Raw genomic sequence first — 16,356 nt, 5'->3', positions numbered from 1 at the left:
CACCCCTCACTCCACCCCTCACTCATTTACATTTTACATTTAAGTCATTTAGCAGACGCTCTTATCCAGAGCGACTTACAAATTGGTGCATTCACCTTATGATATCCAGTGGAACAACCACTTTACAATAGTGCATCTAAATCTTTTAAGGGGGGGGGGGGTTAGAAGGATTACTTTATCCTATCCTAGGTATTCCTTAAAGAGGTGGGGTTTCAGGTATCTCCGGAAGGTGGTGATTGACTCCGCTGACCTGGCGTCGTGAGGGAGTTTGTTCTACCATTGGGGTGCCAGAGCAGCGAACAGTTTTGACTGGGCTGAGCGGGAACTGTACTTCCTCAGAGGTAGGGAGGCGAGCAGGCCAGAGGTGGATGAACGCAGTGCCCTTGTTTGGGTGTAGGGCCTGATCAGAGCCTGAAGGTACGGAGGTGCCGTTCCCCTCACAGCTCCGTAGGCAAGCACCATGGTCTTGTAGCGGATGCGAGCTTCAACTGGAAGCCAGTGGAGAGAGTGGAGGAGCGGGGTGACGTGAGAGAACTTGGGAAGGTTGAACACCAGACGGGCTGCGGCGTTCTGGATGAGTTGTAGGGGTTTAATGGCACAGGCAGGGAGCCCAGCCAACAGCGAGTTGCAGTAATCCAGACGGGAGATGACAAGTGCCTGGATTAGGACCTGCGCCGCTTCCTGTGTGAGGCAGGGTCGTACTCTGCGAATGTTGTAGAGCATGAACCTACAGGAACGGGTCACCGCCTTGATGTTAGTTGAGAACGACAGGGTGTTGTCCAGGATCACGCCAAGGTTCTTAGCACTCTGGGAGGAGGACACAATGGAGTTGTCAACCGTGATGGAGAGATCATGGAACGGGCAGTCCTTCCCCGGGAGGAAGAGCAGCTCCGTCTTGCCGAGGTTCAGCTTGAGGTGGTGATCTGTCATCCACACTGATATGTCTGCCAGACATGCAGAGATGCGATTTGCCACCTGGTTCGCCACCTGGCCACTCCAAGGTTCATTCGCCACCTGGCCACTCCAAGGTTCAGCCCTCACTCCAAGGTTCAGCCCTCACTGCAAGGTTCAGCCCTCACTCCAAGGTTCAGCCCTCACTCCAAGGTTCACCCCTCACTCCAAGGTTCACCCCTCACTCCAAGGTTCACCCCTCACTCCAATGTTTCACCCCTCACTCCAATGTTTCACCCCTCACTCCAATGTTTCACCCCTCACTCCAAGGTTCACCCCTCACTCCAAGGTTCACCCCTCACCCCAAGGTTTACCCCTCACTCCAATGTTTCAGCCCTCACTCCAAGGTTCAGCCCTCACTCCAAGGTTCACCCCAAGGTTCAGCCCTCACTCCAAGGTTCAGCCCTCACTCCAAGGTTCAGCCCTCACTCCAAGGTTCAGCCCTCACTCCAAGGTTCAGCCCTCACTCCAATGTTTCACCCCTCACTCCAATGTTTCACCCCTCACTCCAAGGTTCACCCCTCACTCCAATGTTTCAGCCCTCACTCCAATGTTTCAGCCCTCACTCCAAGGTTCACCCCTCACTCCAAGGTTCACCCCTCACTCCAAGGTTCACCCCTCACCCCAAGGTTTACCCCTCACTCCAATGTTTCAGCCCTCACTCCAAGGTTCAGCCCTCACTCCAAGGTTCAGCCCTCACTCCAAGGTTCAGCCCTCACTCCAAGGTTCAGCTCTCACTCCAAGGTTCAGCCCTCACTCCAAGGTTCAGCCCTCACTCCAAGGTTCAGCCCTCACTCCAAGGTTCACCCCTCACTCTAAGGTTCACCCCTCACTCCAAGGTTCAGCCCTCACTCCAAGGTTCAGCCCTCACTCCAAGGTTCAGCCCTCACTCCAATGTTTTCAGCCCTCACTCCACCCCTCACTCCAAGGTTCACCCCTCACTCCAAGGTTCACCTCTCACTCCAAGGTTCACCCCTCACTCCACCCCTCACTCCAAGGTTCACCCCTCACTCCAAGGTTCACCCCTCACTCCAAGGTTCACCCCTCACTCCAAGGTTCAGCCCTCACTCCAAGGTTCACCCCTCACTCCACCCCTCACTCCAAGGTTCACCCCTCACTCCAAGCAAGACTAACAGCAGAGACATGGCTCCAGTGTTGAAATGGTTTTGTCACTCAGGAAATGAAACCACGGTAACCCCCCGCTACACTACAATCAGGGTAAATAAAAGGTTAAATATTGAAAGAAGCACACAATGAAGATAGTCACTTTCAATTAATATTTTCTAATTAGGAGTGTCAAGTAACCTGCACTGTGCCACACAGAGAGAGAGGGGGAGAGGGAAAGGGAGAGGGGGAGAGACAGCGAGGGAGAAAGAGGCAGCGAGGGAGAATGAGGCAGATTGAGGGAGATTGAGACAGCGAGGGAGAATGAAGCAGCGAGGGAGAATGAAGCAGCGAGGGAGAATGAGGCAGCGAGGGAGAAAGAGACAGCGAGGGAGAAAGAGGCAGCGAGGGAGAAAGAGGCAGTGAGGGAGATTGAGACAGAGAGGGAGAATGAGGCAGCGAGGGAGAATGAAGCAGCGAGGGAGATTGAGACAGTGAGGGAGAATGAGGCAGCGAGGGAGAATGAGGCAGTGAGGGAGAATGAAGCAGCGAGGGAGATTGAGACAGCGAGGGAGAATGAGGCAGCGAGGGAGAATGAGACAGCGAGGGAGAATGAGGCAGCGAGGGAGAAAGTGACAGCGAGGGAGATTGAGACAGCGAGGGAGATTGAGACACCACAGCACCACTAAAAAACTAAACCAGAAGACATCTGGTCAACATCTGCCAACAATCCTACATGCAGGTCTAATTTTAAAATGTAGCTAGAACAGAATGATAACAGACACGAACACACACTGCACATTGGCCTCAGCATATGCCACAGACACAACACAAAATCTAAATAACCCAGTGACGTCCAGAGACAAAGAGCACCCTCTAATTCAAAGAGGAGTCTATATGGTGATTAAGAACCATGTAAAAATGGAACTGACAAATACACACCACCCACCCACACACTAATTTCTACTGCAACACTTCCTCTGTGACTGCTAGCCTCTGCAACAGAATAAACATCAATAGACACAGATCAACAATCAGAAATCCATCTCCCAGTCATAGCGTTGGCCACGACATGAGATAAGAACCTATCTGACCCTGGTCTAGTGGTTAGGGGCAAGATGTAGCTTCTCCCAGCAGATACTCAGCACTACAGAGCCGAGCAACGGGCTCAGAGCTATGGATGTGCCCGGTTCAGAAACCAGTTCTAGTTAGGAGAGATAGGAGGAATGTGCATCTATGCATTTGAGCAACCGTGGATTACGCCCGTGTGTGGAACTGCAACACATTGGCCTTTTCTCAATTGGGTTGGCTCAACTCCTTTGTCCTCTCTTCTCCGTCCTCTCTCGCCTCCTTTTGAAAAAGGTCAAAGGTAATCGATGAGAGGGAACGTGGACAAAAATGTGATTGTAGTAAATGAGACTCCTTGTCCACTCACACGTCATCAGGCAAATGGCATTTACAGGGGTGGATCCCAAAACATACTGAACAAAAATATAAAAATGCAACATGTAAAGTGTTGGTCCCATGTTTCATGAGCTGAAATAAAAGATCCCAGAATTTTGCAATATGCACATAAAGCTTATTTCTCAAATTTTGTGCACCAATATGTTTACATCCCTGTTAGTGAACATTTCTCCTTTGCCAAGATAATCCATCCACCTGACAGGTGTGGCAAATCATAAAGAAGATTAAACATCATGATCATTACACAGGTGAACCTTGTGCTGGGCACAATAAAACACACAACACAATTCCACAGATGTCTCAAGTTGAGGGAGCGTGCAATTGACATGCTGACTGCAGGAATGTTCACCAGAGCTGTTGCCAGAGAAATTAATGTTTATTTTAGAGAATTTGGCAGTACATCCATCCGGCATCACAACCACGTCTAACCACATCAGCCCAGGACCTCCACATCCGGCTTCTTCACCTTCGGCTGGGACCTGCCACCCGGACAGCTGATGAAACGGACGAGTATTTCTGTCTGTAATAAAGCCCTTTTGTGGGGGAAAAACTCATTCTGATTGGCTGGGCCTGGTTGCCCAGTGGGTGGGCCTATGCCCTCCCAGGCCCACCCATGTCTACGCTCCTGTCCAGTCATGTGAAATCCATAGATTAGGGCCTAATGGATTTATTTCAATTGACTGATTTCCTTATATGAACTGTATATCTCAGTAAACATTTGAAATTGTAGCATTTTGTATTTATATTTTTGTTCAGCATATCTACACACACACGAGTAAAATGGTAAAAACACATTTTACTAGTTGTGGAAGACATTTTATAGATAAAACGGTTGTTTTTAAACGTGTGCATGCATTTCTCCTCCAACAAAACAAAAGCTGAATCAAAGATTTTTAAAAACTCTTCCATGGTAGGATACACATGACTATCCTCGATGAAAGGTGGCTATCGAGGGGAGGACTCTCCTCCGTTCACCTACTAACAAATCTCCTCCACCACGTCACGGAGGAGAGAGGATGGAGCAGAGGACAAACTTTTGCACAAATGAGAAAAGGCCATTGGTTAATCAACGAGCATGACAGGAGCAGGGAAGATACAACGGCAAGGCATACACATTAAATCTAACATCTAATTGGACAAAAAAAAGCAACATGTATGGCCTTGAAGAGAGAGAGAGAGGGTGCAAGTGATTAGGAACCTAACACTATCACTAGAGCAGCCTGACCTCCAGCTACAGAACTAGCCTCAGGGTAAGAAGGAGAAAGATGGCCACTCATACCACTTCTCCATGTCCCCCAAACCATGGCAACCACATCACATGACCACCTCCCATGACCAGCAGGCCAATGAGAAAATGCAGACAGTGTGTAAACCTCATGAACACTTCCTGTTGGCTGAAAAGTCCAAACATGCACAGGGTCCATACAGTGGGGCGGGGGCTCTCAGAATGTTAAACAACAACAAGTACTGCATATAATCTGTCACCACGACAACAGGCATGTGCAGAGTACGTAGGCTACACACTGTTACAGATTATTTATAAACGTTATAAAACTCAAAATACAAGTTCTAACCAAGACTGCTCTGAACTATTCACACCACTCAACAGAACCATGTTTGGTAACAGAAGAGAGGAAGTGAAACTTTCCCCTTCTCCTCTCTGAGAAGGAAGAGAGGGATGAATATAGAGAAAACAGGAACTCTAGACTACGCACAATCTAGTCCTTTTTTCTCTCCAAAAGGAAAAATTATTCTGCGATCAGATGTTTACATCACAGCAAGGGCCTGATTCAGAGGGGTTGGGTTAAAGGACACGTTTCAGTTGACTGCATTCAGTTGTACAACGGACTAGGTATCCTCGTTTCCATTTCCCTTTAAAGTGAGGCAGCGCAGAGGGGGGAAGACATATATCTGGTGCTGATATCCATCCACAACTGTGTAGCACATGGTGACCTATCTGACTATCTGTCTGGTTGTGTTTTAGCTGTCTAAGGCCGAAGAGGCTACACGCCTTTCATTAAGCAAGGAGATTCACTCCAGCACAGCAACAGGCTACATGCTAGCCTAACTGAAACTGCGATAGACCAGACAGTTTTGAAGGTAGCAACTAACACAGTGAGAGAGTTGTGCTGTTAATGACAAAAACAGAGATAAAAAAACCAGAACAATTCGTGTAAAATGCCAGATAAACACACACTCTCTCAGTCTACACAGACACAGCCACACACACACTCTCTCAGTCTACACAGACACAGCCACACACACACACTCTCTCAGTCTACACAGACACAGCCACACACACACTCTCTCTCAGTCTACACAGACACAGCCACACACACACACTCTCTGTCTACACAGACACAGCCACACACACACTCTCTCAGTCTACACAGACACAGCCACACACACACTCTCTCAGTCTACACAGACACAGCCACACACACACTCTCTCAGTCTACACAGACACAGCCACACACACACTCTCTCAGTCTACACAGACACAGCCACACACACACACTCTCTCAGTCTACACAGACACAGCCACACACACACTCTCTCTCAGTCTACACAGACACAGCCACACACACACTCTCTCAGTCTACACAGACACAGCCACACACACACTCTCTCAGTCTACACAGACACAGCCACACACACACTCTCTCAGTCTACACAGACACAGCCACACACACACACTCTCTCAGTCTACACAGACACAGCCACACACACACTCTCTCTGTCTACACAGACACAGCCACACACACACACTCTCTGTCTACACAGACACAGCCACACACACACTCTCTCAGTCTACACAGACACAGCCACACACACACTCTCTGTCTACACAGACACAGCCACACACACACACTCTCTCAGTCTACACAGACACAGCCACACACACACTCTCTCTCAGTCTACACAGACACAGCCACACACACACTCTCTCAGTCTACACAGACACAGCCACACACACACTCTCTCAGTCTACACAGACACAGCCACACACACACTCTCTCAGTCTACACAGACACAGCCACACACACACTCTCTCTCAGTCTACACAGACACAGCCACACACACACTCTCTCAGTCTACACAGATACAGCCACACACACACTCTCTGTCTACACAGACACAGCCACACACACACTCTCTGTCTACACAGACACAGCCACACACACACTCTCTCTGTCTACATAGACACAGCCAAAACACACACTCTCTCTGTCTACACAGACACAGCCAAAACACACTCTCTCTGTCTACACAGACACAGCCACACACACACTCTCTCAGTCTACACAGTCAAACACACATTCTCTCAGTCTACACAGACACAGCCAAAACACACACTCTCTCAGTTTACACAGACACAGCCACACACACACCATCTCAGTCTACACAGACACAGCCAAAACACACATTCTCTCAGTCTACACAGACACAGCCAAACACACACTTCCACATAAATATGTAAACACACACGTCAGTCTTCTTTTTGTTTCCCTTTTTCCAGAACAGACCGCGCTGCAGTCAGCCAGATCAGGGCAGGATAAACCCTGTTTGTAAACACCCACCTAGCTCAGCCTCACTGTCCATCACCATAACACACCTCCATTACTCCTTCACTGCATAGTGACACCCACCTACCAGCTCTCAGTCTCACGTCAGACATTCACCCATGTTCCTCAAACGTCAAATTCAGACATTGTTCCAAACGTCAAATTTCAAAATGTTTAAGGTTAAGGCCAGGCATTGACTCTGAACGGCTAAGGCCAGGCATTGACTCTGAACGGCTAAGGCCAGGCATTGACTCTGAACGGCTAAGGCCAGGCATTGACTCTGAACGGCTAAGGCCAGGCATTGACTCTGAACGGCTAAGGCCAGGCATTGACTCTGAACGGCTAAGGCCAGGCATTGACTCTGAACGGCTAAGGCCAGGCATTGACTCTGAACGGCTAAGGCCAGGCATTGACTCTGAACGGCTAAGGCCAGGCATTGACTCTGAACGGCTAAGGCCAGGCATTGACTCTGAACGGCTAAGGCCAGGCATTGACTCTGAACGGCTAAGGCCAGGCATTGACTCTGAACGGCTAAGGCCAGGCATTGACTCTGAACGGCTAAGGCCAGGCATTGACTCTGAACGGCTAAGGCCAGGCATTGACTCTGAACGGCTAAGGCCAGGCATTGACTCTGAACGGCTAAGGCCAGGCATTGACTCTGAACGGCTAAGGCCAGGCATTGACTCTGAACGGCTAAGGCCAGGCATTGACTCTGAACGGCTAAGGCCAGGCATTGACTCTGAACGGCTAAGGCCAGGCATTGACTCTGAACGGCTAAGGCCAGGCATTGACTCTGAACGGCTAAGGCCAGGCATTGACTCTGAACGGCTAAGGCCAGGCATTGACTCTGAACGGCTAAGGCCAGGCATTGACTCTGAACGGCTAAGGCCAGGCATTGACTCTGAACGGCTAAGGCCAGGCATTGACTCTGAACGGCTAAGGCCAGGCATTGACTCTGAACGGCTAAGGCCAGGCATTGACTCTGAACGGCTAAGGCCAGGCATTGACTCTGAACGGCTAAGGCCAGGCATTGACTCTGAACGGCTAAGGCCAGGCATTGACTCTGAACGGCTAAGGCCAGGCATTGACTCTGAACGGCTAAGGCCAGGCATTGACTCTGAACGGCTAAGGCCAGGCATTGACTCTGAACGGCTAAGGCCAGGCATTGACTCTGAACGGCTAAGGCCAGGCATTGACTCTGAACGGCTAAGGCCAGGCATTGACTCTGAACGGCTAAGGCCAGGCATTGACTCTGAACGGCTAAGGCCAGGCATTGACTCTGAACGGCTAAGGCCAGGCATTGACTCTGAACGGCTAAGGCCAGGCATTGACTCTGAACGGCTAAGGCCAGGCATTGACTCTGAACGGCTAAGGCCAGGCATTGACTCTGAACGGCTAAGGCCAGGCATTGACTCTGAACGGCTAAGGCCAGGCATTGACTCTGAACGGCTAAGGCCAGGCATTGACTCTGAACGGCTAAGGCCAGGCATTGACTCTGAACGGCTAAGGCCAGGCATTGACTCTGAACGGCTAAGGCCAGGCATTGACTCTGAACGGCTAAGGCCAGGCATTGACTCTGAACGGCTAAGGCCAGGCATTGACTCTGAACGGCTAAGGCCAGGCATTGACTCTGAACGGCTAAGGCCAGGCATTGACTCTGAACGGCTAAGGCCAGGCATTGACTCTGAACGCTAAGCAGCTTGACTCTGAACGGCTAAGGCCAGGCATTGACTCTGAACGGCTAAGGCCAGGCATTGACTCTGAACGGCTAAGGCCAGGCATTGACTCTGAACGGCTAAGGCCAGGCATTGACTCTGAACGGCTAAGGCCAGGCATTGACTCTGAACGGCTAAGGCCAGGCATTGACTCTGAACGGCTAAGGCCAGGCATTGACTCTGAACGGCTAAGGCCAGGCATTGACTCTGAACGGCTAAGGCCAGGCATTGACTCTGAACGGCTAAGGCCAGGCATTGACTCTGAACGGCTAAGGCCAGGCATTGACTCTGAACGGCTAAGGCCAGGCATTGACTCTGAACGGCTAAGGCCAGGCATTGACTCTGAACGGCTAAGGCCAGGCATTGACTCTGAACGGCTAAGGCCAGGCATTGACTCTGAACGGCTAAGGCCAGGCATTGACTCTGAACGGCTAAGGCCAGGCATTGACTCTGAACGGCTAAGGCCAGGCATTGACTCTGAACGGCTAAGGCCAGGCATTGACTCTGAACGGCTAAGGCCAGGCATTGACTCTGAACGGCTAAGGCCAGGCATTGACTCTGAACGGCTAAGGCCAGGCATTGACTCTGAACGGCTAAGGCCAGGCATTGACTCTGAACGGCTAAGGCCAGGCATTGACTCTGAACGGCTAAGGCCAGGCATTGACTCTGAACGGCTAAGGCCAGGCATTGACTCTGAACGGCTAAGGCCAGGCATTGACTCTGAACGGCTAAGGCCAGGCATTGACTCTGAACGGCTAAGGCCAGGCATTGACTCTGAACGGCTAAGGCCAGGCATTGACTCTGAACGGCTAAGGCCAGGCATTGACTCTGAACGGCTAAGGCCAGGCATTGACTCTGAACGGCTAAGGCCAGGCATTGACTCTGAACGGCTAAGGCCAGGCATTGACTCTGAACGGCTAAGGCCAGGCATTGACTCTGAACGGCTAAGGCCAGGCATTGACTCTGAACGGCTAAGGCCAGGCATTGACTCTGAACGGCTAAGGCCAGGCATTGACTCTGAACGGCTAAGGCCAGGCATTGACTCTGAACGGCTAAGGCCAGGCATTGACTCTGAACGGCTAAGGCCAGGCATTGACTCTGAACGGCTAAGGCCAGGCATTGACTCTGAACGGCTAAGGCCAGGCATTGACTCTGAACGGCTAAGGCCAGGCATTGACTCTGAACGGCTAAGGCCAGGCATTGACTCTGAACGGCTAAGGCCAGGCATTGACTCTGAACGGCTAAGGCCAGGCATTGACTCTGAACGGCTAAGGCCAGGCATTGACTCTGAACGGCTAAGGCCAGGCATTGACTCTGAACGGCTAAGGCCAGGCATTGACTCTGAACGGCTAAGGCCAGGCATTGACTCTGAACGGCTAAGGCCAGGCATTGACTCTGAACGGCTAAGGCCAGGCATTGACTCTGAACGGCTAAGGCCAGGCATTGACTCTGAACGGCTAAGGCCAGGCATTGACTCTGAACGGCTAAGGCCAGGCATTGACTCTGAACGGCTAAGGCCAGGCATTGACTCTGAACGGCTAAGGCCAGGCATTGACTCTGAACGGCTAAGGCCAGGCATTGACTCTGAACGGCTAAGGCCAGGCATTGACTCTGAACGGCTAAGGCCAGGCATTGACTCTGAACGGCTAAGGCCAGGCATTGACTCTGAACGGCTAAGGCCAGGCATTGACTCTGAACGGCTAAGGCCAGGCATTGACTCTGAACGGCTAAGGCCAGGCATTGACTCTGAACGGCTAAGGCCAGGCATTGACTCTGAACGGCTAAGGCCAGGCATTGACTCTGAACGGCTAAGGCCAGGCATTGACTCTGAACGGCTAAGGCCAGGCATTGACTCTGAACGGCTAAGGCCAGGCATTGACTCTGAACGGCTAAGGCCAGGCATTGACTCTGAACGGCTAAGGCCAGGCATTGACTCTGAACGGCTAAGGCCAGGCATTGACTCTGAACGGCTAAGGCCAGGCATTGACTCTGAACGGCTAAGGCCAGGCATTGACTCTGAACGGCTAAGGCCAGGCATTGACTCTGAACGGCTAAGGCCAGGCATTGACTCTGAACGGCTAAGGCCAGGCATTGACTCTGAACGGCTAAGGCCAGGCATTGACTCTGAACGGCTAAGGCCAGGCATTGACTCTGAACGGCTAAGGCCAGGCATTGACTCTGAACGGCTAAGGCCAGGCATTGACTCTGAACGGTTAAGGCCAGGCATTGACTCTGAACGGCTAAGGCCAGGCATTGACTCTGAACGGTTAAGGCCAGGCATTGACTCTGAACGGTTAAGGCCAGGCATTGACTCTGAACGGTTAAGGCCAGGCATTGACTCTGAACGGTTAAGGCCAGGCATTGACTCTGAACGGTTAAGGCCAGGCATTGACTCTGAACGGTTAAGGCCAGGCATTGACTCTGAACGGTTAAGGCCAGGCATTGACTCTGAACGGTTAAGGCCAGGCATTGACTCTGAACGGTTAAGGCCAGGCATTGACTCTGAACGGTTAAGGCCAGGCATTGACTCTGAACGGTTAAGGCCAGGCATTGACTCTGAACGGTTAAGGCCAGGCATTGACTCTGAACGGTTAAGGTCAGGCATTGACTCTGAACGGTTAAGGCTTAAAACAACTTTATATCGCTGGATTCGACCTTGAAGGTCACTGTTGCCCCAAGTGGCCGGTCTCCACGTCTTCTCCCGCCATCCTCAGACATGGTTGGACACCTTTAGTGTTACCGTTCACCTCATTTCTACATTCTATCACTGACTGCAGAGATTGTAAATGGCACCGTTTATACATTTGAGCTGTGACTGCCCTACTGGTAACCTAGTGAGAGAGAGCAGACTACCCTACTGGTAACCTAGAGAGAGAGAGAGCAGACTGCCCTACTGGTAACCTAGAGAGAGAGAGCAGACTACCCTACTGGTAACCTAGAGAGAGATAGCAGACTGCCCTACTGGTAACCTAGAGAGAGAGAGCAGACTGCCCTACTGGTAACCTAGAGAGAGAGAGCAAACTGCCCTACTGGTAACCTAGAGAGAGAGAGCAGCCTGCCCTACTGGTAACCTAGAGAGAGCAGCCTGCCCTACTGGTAACCTAGAGAGAGAGAGCAGACTGCCCTACTGGTAACCTAGAGAGAGAGAGCAGACTGCCCTACTGGAAACCTAGAGAGAGCAGACTGCCCTACTGGTAACCTAGAGAGAGCAGACTGCCCTACTGGTAACCTAGAGAGAGCAGACTGCCCTACTGGTAACCTAGAGAGAGCAGACTGCCCTACAGGTAACCTAGAGAGAGCAGACTGCCCTTCTGGTAACCTAGAGAGAGAGAGCAGACTGCCCTTCTGGTAACCTAGAGAGAGAGAGCAGACTGCCCTTCTGGTAACCTAGAGAGAGAGAGAGCAGACTGCCCTACAGGTAACCTAGAGAGATCAGACTGCCCTACTGGTAACCTAGAGAGAGCAGACTGCCCTACTGGTAACCTAGAGAGAGCAGACTGCCCTACTGGTAACCTAGAGAGAGCAGACTGCCCTACTGGTAACCTAGAGAGAGCAGACTGCCCTACTGCTAACCTAGAGAGAGCAGACTGCCCTACTGGTAACCTAGAGAGAGCAGACTGCCCTACTGGTAACCTAGAGAGAGCAGCCTGCCCTACTGGTAACCTAGAGAGAGCAGACTGCCCTACAGGTAACCTAGAGAAAGAGAGCAGACTGCCCTACTGGTAACCTAGAGAGAGAGAGAGCAGACTGCCCTACTGGTAACCTAGAGAGAGAGAGCAGACTGCCCTACTGGTAACCTAGAGAGAGAGAGCAGACTGCCCTACTGGTAACCTAGAGAGAGAGAGCAGACTGCCCTACTGGTAACCTAGAGAGAGAGAGCAGACTGCCCTACTGGTAACCTAGAGAGAGAGAGCAGACTGCCCTACAGGTAACCTAGAGAGAGAGCAGCCTGCCCTACAGGTAACCTAGAGAGAGAGAGCAGCCTGCCCTACTGGTAACCTAGAGAGAGAGCAGCCTGCCCTACTGGTAACCTAGAGAGAGAGCAGCCTGCCCTACTGGTAACCTAGAGAGCAGCAGCCTGCCCTACTGGTAACCTAGAGAGAGAGCAGACTGCCCTACAGGTAACCTAGAGAGAGAGCAGACTGCCCTACAGGTAACCTAGAGAGAGAGAGCAGACTGCCCTACTGGTAACCTAGAGAGAGAGAGCAGACTGCCCTACTGGTAACCTAGAGAGAGAGCAGACTGCCCTACAGGTAACCTAGAGAGAGAGCAGCCTGCCCAATATAATAAATCTGATTTACCTGAGAACAGACACAGTTACAAAGAGAGAAAACACAACAACGGCTTTTAAAAAAAATGCAATTTGTATTAAAAGTATTTTTAAAACAGACAGACAGCTGTTAAAAGGCTGGTCTGAAATTAAACGTACAATCGGGACTTTAATGGTAAATCACATTTTCTTTTAGAAATAAAAACAAAACATAGAATTCCTTTCATGTAAGTGGTGTGGAAGAAGAGTTTGGTGGTTAAGTCAAAGGGATCCAGTACCTGTGTATTTACATTTAAACCCATGAGAGAAATTGCAACAACAAAGAAAAATCTTAGTTTTCAAAAGGCCAAAAAACAAAATAGAAGACAACCACCATTCCTTTATCAAAAGGCTTTTTGTTTCATTGTTTCTTCTTCTCCCACCCCCAAGAGATTATCCAGAGCAACAGTTCAGAACTTTGTGGATTGCCATGTTGTGGGATTCTTGTGGCGACACTCTCAGGTTGGCACTAAATTTGAACAGCTGTTTTGGAAAGGCACTCGATGCTAGGGCGGTCGGGTCGCCGTGTGGCCGTCACTAACGTAATGTCCTCGCACACGTTGGAGAAAATAAATAAATAAAACGGGTGGCACTCATTAAAACACTCCACAAAAGTGGTGTCCAATTCTAACCTCACTGTCTTTGAAAAACATACATTTTGTGTTGTGGTCACAGAACATAACTCCATGAGGGTGGGAGAAATGTCACCTAACCCTCAACCCCCCCCCCCCCCCCCCCCCCCCCCAAAAATGTGCAGAAATTAACAAAATATGCTTTTCTAGTCATATCCTCTTTTCATAAAATGAATATCCATAGCGTTTCAGGTCCCAGTCTCAACGTCTTTGCCGTTGGGGATAAGTTCCAGCTGGGAGCGCAAGCTGAGACAGGGGTTGCTAACTCAGCTGAGCTGTTGACATCAATGGTGTACATTGAGTTTGCTGCAACGATACTCCAGGCAAGCGGAATTCCTGAAGAGTGGCCCCCACCCTCCCTGCTCCCCTCCTCCCTCGCGGAATTCCTTAATTCAGTCCAAGGTGAGCCACGAAGAAGAATTCAACAGTACAGACTACCTGCAACACACCTCCAAAGAAAAACATATATATGGTCAACTAAAAACGTCAGCTTACATTGAAAATCTCAACATAGCACCACGCAAACTCTTTTTCCAAGGATGCAAGTGCCCGTTGTTTGAAATTGTAGCCATTTTCCCAGAACATTCAAGTACTCTGCCATGTAAACACTGGTATAGATGAGATTTCTGTATTTTCTAAGCCTGTGCAACACATTGTATATGACACTTTCCAATACTAATGATGACAGTTAACAGTAAACACCAAAGTATTGTTCAAAATGTGTCTGTTTTTGTCTTCAAGCAAAACGTATTAGTTTCGTCGATTCTTGTTTCTTTTAAGTTTAGATTAATATTAGGAAGGGCTCACTCACCATTTGCAAATTTAAGAAATGCGAAAAAATTGTAACTTAGATTCTCTTTTTAAAGAATAACACAAGACGAGCAGCACTGGTCGCTTCTGCCTGGTGCTGAAGCATAGTTCATCTGTCTGACAATTTCTGCAAACAGTTCGTCCACCGAGGCTTTATTTTTGGCTGAAGTTTCCATAAACGGGCAATTCCACTCATCCGCAAGCGCTTTCCCTTCCCCGGACGAGACCTCCCTCTCGCCCTCCAGGTCCACTTTATTCCCGACCAGAACCATCGGCACCCTCTCGTACCGTTTCACCCGAATGATCTGATCCCTCATTGGTTTGATGTCTTGGAAGCTTTGTTGGTTGACCAAGCTGTAGACTAGGATGAAGCCCTGCCCGTTTTTGATGTACAGGTCTCGCATGGAGGCGAACTGCTCGGTCCCCGCCGTGTCCAGTATCTCCAGAACGGAAGGCGACGAGTCCACCTCGATCTCCTTTCGGTAGAAATCCTCTATCGTGGGATCATATTTCTCTATAAAGGATCCAGTTACGAATTGCACAGTCAATGCGGATTTGCCAACCCCGCCAGATCCGAGAACCACTACTTTGTATTCTCTCATGGTTCTGAAAAAAGTCCCTTCTCCCTCTCTTCCTCTTGAACGCGCTCAGTCCGCAAGCCGCCCTGCTGTGTTTCAAACTGCAAGCAGCGACGCCGTTGTGCCTCCGGTCGCAGTTTTCGTCCCAAATCCACAAGTTCGAGGACTAGTCGTGCACGATCGGTGTTCGGGTGAGAGTAGGTTTGGTTCCAACCGTAACCCAGCATTAGAAATGTGACATGTTGAGCTCCACCGGTTTCTGAACCTTGCCCAAAGTCTGTTCTTTGAGTTGCCACCGTGCGCTCTCTTCCTGCCCACACTCTACAGTACGTAGTCAACGTCTTTACGTCATAAACTAAAGAGTCGGCTGCTCCGTTTTATTAAAGGCGCAGACACACACCCTGGCCACTGTCAGGAATCTGCTACAGGAAACTGCCACACCTTTGGCATGCATGGTTAAAGCTTTAGTCACACCGTTTGACTCATTGCATTTTTAGACCTAGGTTACACACCTCAATCGGACATGGATGTATGCTTAACCTTGTTTAGAGAATAAACAACACCATCCAATGCTGTCAGGTGATATAGCCTGCCTAGGCCCTACAGCAAAGCCATGGCAGATTGACGAGGCCGGCATTTTCTGAGCTAAACTGACCAAGTTGCAGCTCCAACAACAACACATAAAACATCATTCTGCCCGAAAACAATGGCAATTTTTCTCAACCATTGGCATATGGTCTTTTTTAGCTGAGTGTTGATGCCACGCTGTGATAAGCAGTGCCCACTTTGTCAAAGGCAGGGGCGCAAAATATTTTGCTTGTCGATTGCCAGTGTGCCTCTCCAGGGTGCTGATGGAGAGACTCATCACTGCGGTGTTCCACCAACGTTCTGTCAAGAAAATAATGTAACATAAATCATGTATCAGATTTAGGAAACGGTTGAAAGAGTATGTGGCCTTTTCTGTAGCCACCAGGCTGGATGAGACGGACACTTTTTTACATCATGTCGGTTTCTCTGATAAAAAAAACCCAAAAATGGCGCTCAATCAAATAAAAGAACGAGCTGTCACGTTAACAAACAACATATCTTAAAAACAGGACAGGTCAAAATGGCGCTCAATCAAATAAAGAACGAGCTGTCACGTTAACAAACAACATATCCTAAAAACAGGACAGGTCAAAATAAAATAGACAATATGGAATGGACAATCACAACTGTTGTCCAGGA

General features: G+C 49.8%; 1 protein-coding gene across 2 annotated transcripts; it reads right to left on the bottom strand.

The window, feature by feature from the left end:
* Window positions 1-13,834: 13,834 nt before the first annotated feature.
* On the bottom strand, window positions 13,835-15,438 carry LOC120028950 (ras-related protein Rap-2b). Of its 2 annotated transcripts, none has more exons than XM_038974229.1 (2): window positions 14,553-15,438; window positions 13,835-14,190 (listed from the first exon to the last, which is right to left on the bottom strand). In XM_038974229.1, exon 1 carries the CDS (start codon window positions 15,151-15,153, stop codon window positions 14,602-14,604), a length of 552 nt encoding a protein of 183 aa, XP_038830157.1. In that variant the 5' UTR covers window positions 15,154-15,438; the 3' UTR covers window positions 13,835-14,190; window positions 14,553-14,601. The 2 variants fall into 2 exon arrangements, with proteins under 2 accessions (XP_038830157.1, XP_038830158.1); XM_038974230.1 differs by having other exon boundaries at window positions 13,835-14,179.
* Window positions 15,439-16,356: the final 918 nt, after the last annotated feature.

This window comes from Salvelinus namaycush, chromosome 34 (genome assembly GCF_016432855.1).
Source record: "Salvelinus namaycush isolate Seneca chromosome 34, SaNama_1.0, whole genome shotgun sequence".
Lineage (NCBI taxonomy): Eukaryota > Metazoa > Chordata > Actinopteri > Salmoniformes > Salmonidae > Salvelinus > Salvelinus namaycush.
Note: the sequence above shows the minus strand (reverse complement) of the source record. Positions and strands in the feature narration are given on the sequence as shown.

Bases quoted from the DNA above. Each gene is read 5' to 3' on its own strand.
- LOC120028950 (XM_038974229.1), bottom strand. From the start codon at position 15,153: ATGAGAGAATACAAAGTAGTGGTTCTCGGATCTGGCGGGGTTGGCAAA.